The sequence below is a fragment of the Rhinoraja longicauda genome, unplaced genomic scaffold (genome assembly GCF_053455715.1).
Source record: "Rhinoraja longicauda isolate Sanriku21f unplaced genomic scaffold, sRhiLon1.1 Scf000129, whole genome shotgun sequence".
Taxonomy (NCBI): domain Eukaryota; kingdom Metazoa; phylum Chordata; class Chondrichthyes; order Rajiformes; family Arhynchobatidae; genus Rhinoraja; species Rhinoraja longicauda.
In genome coordinates this window covers 157,964-168,526 of record NW_027601347.1, presented here as the reverse complement: position 1 = coordinate 168,526, position 10,563 = coordinate 157,964, and the positions used below count along the sequence as shown (strand labels likewise).

Sequence of the window (10,563 nt, the reverse complement as noted above, 5' to 3'; positions counted from 1 at the left end):
GGAGAGATAGAGATAGAGGGAGTGCCGGGGCTACCTGAAGTGAGAGAAATCAAGCAGAATATGAGATGCTGATCCTCCAATTTGCATTTAGTCTCATTCTGACAATGGAGGAGACCGAGGACATAAAGGTCTGTGTAGGAATGGGAAGGAGGATTCAAGTGTGCAGCAATCAGGAGATCAGGGAGGTTCAGGCGGGCTGAGCGAAGGTGTTCTGTGAAATGTTTGCCCAGTCTGTGTTTTGTCTCACCGATGTATAAAACTCCACATCTTGAACAACAAATACAGTAGATGAAGTTGGAGGAGGTGTAAGTGAGCCTCTGCCTCACCTGGACTTTCGGGGTCTCTGGACGGTGACGAGGGAGAAGGTATAATGATAGGTGTTGCATTTTCTGCAGTTGTAGGGCAAGGTACCTGGGGAGGGGATGGTTTGGGTGGGAAGGGATGAGTTAACCGGGGAGTTGCGGAGGGAACGGTTTCTGTGGAAGGCGGAAAGGGGCGGAGATGGGAAAATGTGGCTCGTGGTTGGATCCCGTTGGAGGTGGCGGAAATATTTTTCATATTTTTTTTTCATATTTCAGATACAGTGCGGAAACAGGCCTTTTCGGCCCACCAAGTCCGCACCGCCCAGTGATCCCCGCACATTAACACTATCCTACACACACTAGGGACAATTTTTAAATTTACCCAGTCAATTAACCTACATACCTGTACGTCTTTGGAGTGTGGGAGGAAACCGAAGATCTCGGAGAAAACCCACGCAGGTCACGGGGAGAACGCACAAACTCCTTACAGTGCAGCACCCGTAGTCAGGATCGAACCTGAGTCTCCGGCGCTGCATTCGCTGTAAAGCAGCAACTCTACCGCTGCGCTACCGTGCCGCTTGGTTATATGTTGTATACGACGGCTGATGGAGTGGAAGGTAAGGACTAGGGGGACTCTGTGTCTGTTGTGATGAGGGGGAGCAAGGGCGGTGCTGTGGGGTACCGAGGAGACACAAGTGAGGGCCTCATCTGTGATGGGAGAGGGGAACCCCCGTTCCCTAAAGAATGAGGACATCTCGGATCCCTAAAGAATGAGGACATACAGTGATCACTGGGAACAATCTCGGAGATTGCTCAATGAACAAAGAATCATCTGCTCCTTATAAACAGACTTTCCTTTTGATCTGTTTACCAGAGCAAGCACTTTAGAGGTTTTCCTTCTTCCAAATGGTCTTATAACAAATATAAATTGTGCACCTCCAAAAGACACAGCAGAGTAAACAGAGCCCAATTCCACAACATTACAGATAAGCAAATGTCCTGTTACTATTTCAACCTTATTTAATTGATTTATGATTGTCATTTGTCCTTTGACAAGAGAACAGAATCTGACTAAAGTAAACTGCAGTGAATGTCAGCCGAGCATGCTCAGTTTCAATCTTCTTTAAAGCACAGAATTATTACAACGCATGAAGAGGACTTTAAACATTTTAAGCTGTACCGATCCCTGTCCCTTTCTGTCTTCTTGAAGCTTTGCAATTTATTTTTGTCAACCACTTGGATAGTCCCAGCGTGTTTGCATGCTCTGCTCAGACGGAAGTGATAGCTGCTTTTTGACAAATTAGCAGCTTCTGTTCTAAATAAAGGAAAAGGAAGCGCAAGCCCAAAGCCACCCCATCCATTTCCTGCACCCCACCACGACCCGCATCCCACAGACTCATGACTCATGTCCAGCTTCCCCTGGACGCTCAGCCAGTCCCCTCACGTACCTCGGCCTGACCGGCCACAGCTGAAAGGAGAAGCTGGTTGTCTGTGATCCTGATCAACCCACACCTTCCTGGGTGAGGACTGGACATTGTGAAAACACTGTCCTTGTTCAGAAAGGAATGAGGGACTTGACAACAGGTTCAGCACAATGGTAAGTATACTGAATTCTCCAGTTGCAAGTGATACATCCTGCCTCCCTCTTCTTTTTCCCAGCCCCCTAATAATCCTGCTGTGGACATATTTCCACGACTATCTCCCACCACCCTGCTCACTCTGCTTCTTTGTCCTACTCCTGTCGCTCATATCACATCCCTCAGTCCAATATTTCCCCTTTATATCCTTTCTTTCCCCTCTCCCCTGTCCTTTCCACCCATATCCTTCCCTCCATCTTTACATTTCACTCCTGATCTGGGCTGCTCCCAAAGAATAAAAAGCACAGTATCCATGTTGAAGGTAGACACAAAACGCTGGAGTAACTCAGCGAAACAGGCATCTATGGAGAGAAAGAATGGGTGACGTTTCAGGTCGAGACCCTTCTTCAGACTAGTCTGAAGAACTAGTCTGAAGAACTAGTCTGAAGAACTAGTCTGAAGAACTGGTCTGAAGAAGGGTCTCGACCTGAAACATCGTCTAGTCTGAGTTACTCCAACATTTTGTGCCTATTTTCAGTTTAAACCAGCATCTGCAGTTCATGTTTAGATTTAGAACTGACTTACACACAGACAGAGGTTTGTGGTGGAAGGGTATTATTCTAATTGGAAGTCTGTGACCAGTGTAGTTCCATGGGGATCTGTGTGGGACATCTGTTGTTTCTGATGTATATGTATATATATATATCAGAATCTTGGTGGTGTGTATATTCTGATATATATATAAAAACAACTCAAATGTAAATGTCGATGGATTGGTTAGCCAATTTGTAGACACCACCAAGATTACTGGAGTTGCAATCTGTGAGGAAGGCTGTCAAAGTCTACAGATACAGCAATCTACAGTCTACAACAAGATCATCTACAGCAATGGGTGGAGAAATGGCAGATGGACTTTAATACCAGCAAAGGTGAGGTGTGGCACTTTGGGAGGTCAAATGCAAGGGGAAAATATACAATTAATGGAAAGATACTTAACTGTATTGATGTACATAGGGATCTTGGGGTACAAGTCCATAACCTGTAACAACACAAGATAGAGTGGTGAATAAGGCTTGCCTTCATTGTTCGGGGCATTGAGTATAAGTGTCAGGAAGTCATGATACAGCTTTATAGGACTTTGGTTGGGACGCATTTGGAGTAATAGTTGCCCCCAATGTAAGAAGGATGTACAGGCTCTGGAAAGGGTGTGGAAGAGGTTTACATTGATTCCCCCATTATTCTTGGACCCCCCTCTGGGTCCCCCCTTTGTTCTCGACATTCCCTCCCTGCTCTCGGTGGCTGAGGACTACGTTTGGAGTCTATGGTGGAGAGCAGGTCTACCGGTGGTCCTCCATTCTCGGCGTGCGGCGGGCCATTCTTGGTCCTCTGACTGCGGTGAGCAGGAGCTCGGTCCATGGCGGGCGTGTCCTCTGTTGTCGTGGTGGTGAGCCGGGCCTCCTTGCTGGGATCCTCCGCTTGCAGGACCCAACCAGAACCATCATCTGTCTATTCCCTCCACAAATGCTGCCTGACCCGCTGAGTTATTCCAGCACTTTGTTATTTTTACCAAATATTCCAGCTCCTGCTGTGTCCTGTATCACTGTGAAAATTTCTAAACTCGTACTTCAGGCCTGGTTTCCAGGGTCTGAGACTGTGGGAGACAACTCCATCAATGGGTGGGTTTGAGGCTGTCTGTCAAAGCCATTCTGTAAGTGCAGTGGTTACTGAACATAAGTTGATAAGTCACATGAACAGAATTAGGCCATTCGGCCCATCAAGCCTACTCCACCATTCAATCATAGTTGATCTATCTTTCCCTCTCAGCCCCATTCTCCTGTCTTCTCCCCATAACCCCTGACACCCATACTCATCAAGAGCCTTTAATCTCCAGGATAGATTGAACACTGGGAGAGGCCCTGGCCTGACCCAGGACACTGGGCTGGGAGCTGGCCGGCTTCCAGAGGGAGACTTTACCTGGGACCACTCTGGAGGAACAGTGGTGTCCAAGCGCACCCAGTAGCAATGTTGGATCAGGTGAAGATCGGCTCCACTGTCCAGCAGAAGTCTGAATCTCTCGCGAGCTGCCGGGCAGGTGGAGAGATATCATTAACTATGCTGGAGTAACTCAGCAGGTCAGGCAGCATCTCGGGAGAGAAGGAATGGGTGACGTTTCGGGTTGAGACCCTTCATCAGACCTTCTGAAGAAGGGTCTCGACCCGAAACGTCACCAATTCCTTCTCTCCCGAGATGCTGCCTGACCAGCTGAGTTACTCCAGCATTTTGTGAATAAATCGATTTGTACCAGCATCTGCAGTTATTTTCTTATATAATAATAATAATAATAATGCATTTTATTTATATAGCGCTGTTCATATACTCAAAGACGCTTTACAGAGATTTAGAGATTAGAGATATAGAATAGTTAATGAATAGTTAAAGATTTTCTCTGTTTGCAAAAATCCCTCTGCTTAAACTAATCCTTTTGCTTGACCTCCTGGTATCATCTGCTCAGCTCTTCCACCGCTGCCTCCGCACCCTTGGACTTCGCACCCTTGGACCTCTCACTCCTGTCTGTGCTCCTGCCTCTGCTGGCTTGGACTGCTCCCCTGTGGGTTACCTGACAGCTAGCGCTTCAGTCATCAACTCGCTAGTTGCTAACGCTAAAACTAACGCTAACAGCTGCCTGGCTACCTCCTCTGCCTGCACGTCCTCAGCTCCCTATTAACCCTTAGGCTGCTCAGCTTCCTCGGTCCTCATAGGCCTTGCTCTGGATCAGCCTGTTGTGCCTGCTGTGACGTTTTGATCTCTCCGGGCTCTATGCTCCTTCGCTCCTGCCTGGCATGGCACTGAAGTACTTCGCTGCGAGGCTGCTCCAGCTCAACAACCACTCCACTCCGCCATGCATCTCTGCCATCATCAACCACGGACTTCTACGATGACCCAGATACATCCACAGAGGCTCCGGTCACAAGTTTGTCTACTCCCAGACCGGTCACTCCATCCCTGCACTCTGGTCAGCTGATCCGACTTCCACTCGTCCATTACGTCATCACAACAACGCACACGAGCGTGCACCCTGTCTACAAGCCCTGGCTAAATCACCCGTGTCCATCCACACCACACAAAGCAACATGAAGCTCACTCTGCTCAACATCCGGTCCCTCAACAATAAAAGCCACATTCTGAATGACTTCATCCTGGAAAATAAACTGGACTTCCTCTGTCTGACAGAAACCTGGCAACAACCTCTGGATTACCTCCCACTCAACCTCACTACACCCAACGGATACTCCTACATCAATAAACCACGCTCGGAAGGCCGAGGTGGTGGGATTGCCGTAATTCACCGACAGGACTTCAAGATCAACCTCATCTCCATCTCATCTGCTCCTTCATTTGAACACCTGGCTTTCAAACTCTCTGGCCACACACAATTAGTCATGGCAGTTGTCTACCGCCCTCCCAAACCACACCCATCATTCCTTTCTGACTTCTCTGACTTTCTGACCCAGTTCTGTTCTCTCTCCCCCTCAATCCTCCTCCTCGGTGATTTCAACATCCATATGGACTCCACTGACTCCACAATAACCGCTGACTTCACTGAAATACTCAACTGCTTTAACCTCACTCAACACGTCAATTTTCCCACCCATAACCGTGGTCACATTCTGGACCTTGTCTGCTCCACTGGACTAAATCTACATCACCTCTCTGGCTCCGACCCCACCCTCTCTGATCACTTAGCCATCACCATGTCTGTCAACATTCCCACCCCAGCTCCAAAGCAAAAACGCAAAATCAACTTCCGTAAGCTGAACTCTGTTTCACCTACCTCATCCTCCCTCATCATTATCTCATCCTCCCTCTCTGAAATAATGTCCACCTCTCCCTTCGTTGATCTCCACAGCCCCTCTGACCTCACTGACTACTACAACCGCACTCTCTCCTCCTGCCTCGACCAGCTTGCACCTATAAAAACCAAAACAGTTTCCTTCACCCACTCTGCTCCCTGGTTTACCCCTGAACTCCGCATGATGAAAACTCATGCCCGCCAACTTGAAAGACTCCGCAACAAAACAGGTCTCACAATTCACTCCCAAGCCTACAAAGACCACCTGCAGCACTACAAAGATGCCCTCTCCCGCGCCCACTCCACCTACTACTCTCAAATAATTCACTCTGGCTCCGGAAACCCAAAAACACTCTTCTCTACAATAAACAAACTCCTCAGCCCCCTGGACACCATCTCCCAATCATTCACAGTTGACAAATGCACCACTTTCCTTTCATTCTTCCAAAGCAAAATAGACAACATCTACAGCACCTTAACCACCAACGCACCTGCTCCCCCTCAAACCACCTGCCCCCCCTTATCCTGTCAGCCCCTGCCTCAGTTCTCCCCAATCTCCACCACCGACCTCTCTGACCTCTTCACAGGAATAAAAACTGCCACCTGCTCTCTGGACCCCATCCCCTCCAGCTTTGTCAAGGCCTGCCTTCCTGCTCTCTCTCCACTTATCACTGCAACAATAAACTCCTCCCTGTCCACTGGCATCGTCCCGCCATCCCTCAAAATCGCTGCTGTCACCCCCATTCTGAAAAAACTTGGTCTAAACCCTGACACCCCAAACAACTTCAGACCAATCTCCAACCTACCCTTTCTGTCCAAAGTTTTGGAACGTGCTGTAGCTTCCCAACTCAAATACCACCTCTCTACCAATAACCTGTATGAAACTTTCCAATCCGGATTCCGCTCAAACCACTGTACTGAAACTGCGCTCCTCAAAATCACAAACGACATTCTCCTCTCCTCCGACGCTGGCAACCTCAACATCCTCATCCTACTTGACCTCAGCGCCGCCTTTGACACCATAAATCACTCCATTCTCCTCACCCGACTTGAAACCTCCCTTAACATCACCGGCACAGCCCTATCCTGGTTCAAATCTTACCTCTCTGACAGACACCAGTTCATCTCCATTAACAACTGTAAATCCCCCACCGCTCCCCTCCCTCAAGGTGTCCCCCAAGGCTCAGTCCTTGGCCCCCTCCTCTTCATCCTCTACCTGTTCCCCCTTGGTCAATTAATCCGCCGTCATGGTCTCAACTTCCACTGCTTCGCCGATGATATCCAGCTCCTCATCTCCACCAAGTCAATTTCCCCCACCACACACTCTACACTGACAAACTGCATCACTGAAATAAAATCTTGGCTTCAATCAAATTTTCTCAAACTCAATTGCAACAAATCTGAAATCATCATCATTGGTCCAAAAACACTCACCAAATCCACCCAAAACTTCATCCTCAACATTGATGGTCTCCCAGTATCCACCTCCCCTCACATCCGGAATCTTGGAATCATCTTTGATCAAACCCTCTCCTTCGACAAACACATCAAACACATCACAAAGACAGCCTTCTTCCACCTCAAAAACATTGCCCGTCTCCGTCCATCCCTCTCCTCCACAGCTGCAGAAACCCTCATCCACGCCTTCATCACCTCCCGTCTGGACTACTGCAACAGCCTCCTCTATGGCGCACCCTCAAAAATAATCAGTAAACTTCAATACATTCAAAACTCCGCTGCCCGTCTACTCACCCACACCCCGATCCGTGACCATATCACCCCCGTCCTTTACAAACTCCACTGGCTCCCCATCCCCCGGAGAATCCAGTACAAAATCCTCCTCATAACCTACAAAGCCCTCCATAACCTGGCCCCATCCTACCTGACCGACCTCCTCCACAGGCACACTCCCACCTGCACCCTCCGCTCTGCTGCTGCCAATCTCCTATCCCCCCACATCTGGACCAAACTCAGATCCTGGGGGGACAGGGCTTTCTCCATCGCTGCTCCCACCCTATGGAACTCACTACCCCAAACCGTCAGAGACTCCTCCACACTCACCACATTCAAAACATCACTGAAGTCTCACCTGTTCAGTACTGCCTTCAACCACTGACCGTCACCTCACCTTCTGTCTCCTTTCTCTGTTCGTTTACTTATTTACTTATTTATCTATTTATTCATTAACTATTCTCTCTTCCAGACCTGGAGAGTGGGAAACTGACGGGATATGTGGGATCGGACAATGATGGGAAAATCATACTTCTTGCTGTCACTTCTTCAAGGTACCGTCAGCAACAGCTTGATTGTGTTTGTCTGGCCGACTGTCTGTACACATTTTCAATGATGGGGAATAACCTCCATCCCTCCTACATCCCTCACTCTCTCTGTACCAATGAGCTTGGCCCATTTATCCCTTCCTATCCACATGCCTGTCCAAAAGTCTTTTAAATGTTGTTATTGTACTTGCCTCAACCACTTCCTCTGGCAGCTTGTCATATATACCCTCCACCTTTGTGTGAAAAGCCTGCCCCTCGGGTCCCCTTTAAATCTTTCCTCACTCACCTTAAACCTGTGGCCTTTAGTTTGAGACTCCCTACAGCGGAAGAGGAATCTAAAACCTGCCTCTGGGATGAACAACCTGTGTCTCTCACTGCTCTCCACCCACCACTGTTCCCACTGGCTGCCAGAGAGATGTCAATGTCTTCCCCTGGGCCAGTGGATGCGAGATGCATCAGCTGCCCCTCAATGAGAGACGCCCTTCATGTTTTCAGAGGTACAGAAGCATGAGAATGTATTCACAAATATTGTCATTCCACAATGCCCAGGATGCGATCCCTACACAATGGAGTCTGGTGGATCCATATGCCCTCCAGTGCCTAATGTTGTCCCTTCCCTCCTCAGCTGCAGTGTCGACAGAGTGGACAGCCAACTATCCATCAGAAGTGACAGCGCAGAGGGGTCTGTGTGCCTGGATTCCATGCCACTATAGTTACCCATCACACCTGAACAATAAACCGACTGGAATCTGGATTAACGATGAGAACTGGAACCGTAGTTCTTTAGCCTTCCACTCCGGGAATCCAGGTATAGTATCATCAAAGTTTGACCATCGGACCTGGCTGTCTGGAACCCTGAGAGATGGCAACTGTTCCCTGGTTATAGACAACATCAAACAGGAAGATGAAGGTCCTTATCATTTCAGAATTGAATTCAACAGCAAAGCTCGTTACAGCTTCTTCCCTGTAACACGGCTCCGTGTTTCTGGTAAGTGTTCTGTGTAATCACTCAACAACTGATATTCAGGAAGTAGGAAGTCACACAAACTGCTTCTGCCCTATGAACACAAACCACAGCTCAGTATCACAGTTTGATGGTCAAACCCTGGCATGGGCCTCCAGTCCAATCTCACTACAGTGCTGATACTGATTCCATTATCATCAGTAAAACATCAGCATTATATCCAGCTATGTTACCAACTGTGAAACATGTTGCTAATCACACATTGCTCAGATAGTGTACACAGCAAAGAGGGACTCAAATTTGTAATCTACTTTGCAATAGCTCAGGATGCTACAATATTCTTTACAAAAAATCAAGTCATCACTGGTGAAAGAGGAAACTTCAGACTGTGATCGAACATTGGATATTGGAGTTTCAATCAGCAAGTGTGAGGTGTTGAACTTTGTGAAGTCGAATGCAAGGGGAATTTAACGGCATTGAAAATGCAAAGGGATCTTGGGGTCCAAGTCTATAACTCTGAAGGTGGCAACACAAGTAGATAGCGTGATAAAGAAGGCTTTTGGTGTGCTTGGTCAGAGCACTGAGTCAGGAAGTCATGATGAAGCTTTACAGGTGTGTTTGGAGAATTTTGTGCAGTTCTGGTTGCTCCAAAGAAGGAAGATGTGGAAAGGAAAGACTGCAGAGGAGGTTTATCAGAATGATACATGGATTAGGAGGAAACAATTACAAAGTGAGGTTGGACAGATTTGAATTGTTTTCTCTGGTACACTGGAGATTGAGAGGAGACCTGATAGAAGTATATGACATTATAATAGACACAGATAGGATAGACAATTAGAATGTTTTTGCTGGGAAGGTAATATAAAATACTAGAGGGCATAGTTTTAAGGTAAGAGGGGCAAAGTTGAAAGCAGATGTGCAGGGCAAGTTTTTCTACACAGAGGATGGTAGGCAACTGAAACATGCTATCAAGGGTGGTGGTGGTGGAGGAAGATACAATTGTGGCAGTTAAAAGACTTTGGATAGGCACATGGCTAATGGAGGGATATGAATTATGTGCAGGCAGATCGAGTTAGTCTTGGCAGCATGTTGGCACAGACCTTGTGCACCAAGTGTCCTGGTGCTGTGCTGCATTGTTCTATGTTCTATGTATTCCCCACTTGCCTGGGTTACTGCAACTCCAGCAGTAATGAGGGGCTTGGAGAAAGTGAGTAGTCACAGCCCTTGCCCCGGGGTAGGTGATGCTAAAACTCAAAGGTGAGAGGGGAGAGATTTAAGAAGGATCTCAGTGGGAACTTTTTCACCCAGATAGTAGTCTATATCTGGAATGAGATGCCAGAGGAACGAAAGGAAGTGAATTTAATTACAACTTTAAAAGACATTTGGACATAAACATGGATAGGAACGATATGGAGGTATAGGGGGCAAATGTTGGCAAATAACATCCCGGAATACCAATATTGTCAGTATGGACAAGATGAGCTGAAGGGCCTGTATCCATACTGTGTAGCTTTATGACTACACACCCTGCTCAATCTGCATCTTGTCCACCACCCCAAACTCTCCCTCCCTCTCTGCCCAAATACATTGA

The 10,563-nt window shown here is 47.6% G+C and overlaps 1 protein-coding gene across 1 annotated transcript in view; it reads left to right on the top strand.

The window, feature by feature from the left end:
- Nucleotides 1-1,748: 1,748 nt before the first annotated feature.
- LOC144590097 (myeloid cell surface antigen CD33-like) overlaps nucleotides 1,749-10,563 on the top strand; it is a 31,134-nt gene continuing 22,319 nt past the window's right edge. The window contains exons 1-3 of the mRNA XM_078394960.1: nucleotides 1,749-1,899; nucleotides 7,933-8,014; nucleotides 8,634-8,996. Coding sequence (XP_078251086.1) covers nucleotides 7,960-8,014; nucleotides 8,634-8,996 — 418 coding nt within the window. The 5' untranslated portion in view covers nucleotides 1,749-1,899; nucleotides 7,933-7,959. The remainder of the gene's footprint in view (nucleotides 1,900-7,932; nucleotides 8,015-8,633; nucleotides 8,997-10,563) is intronic.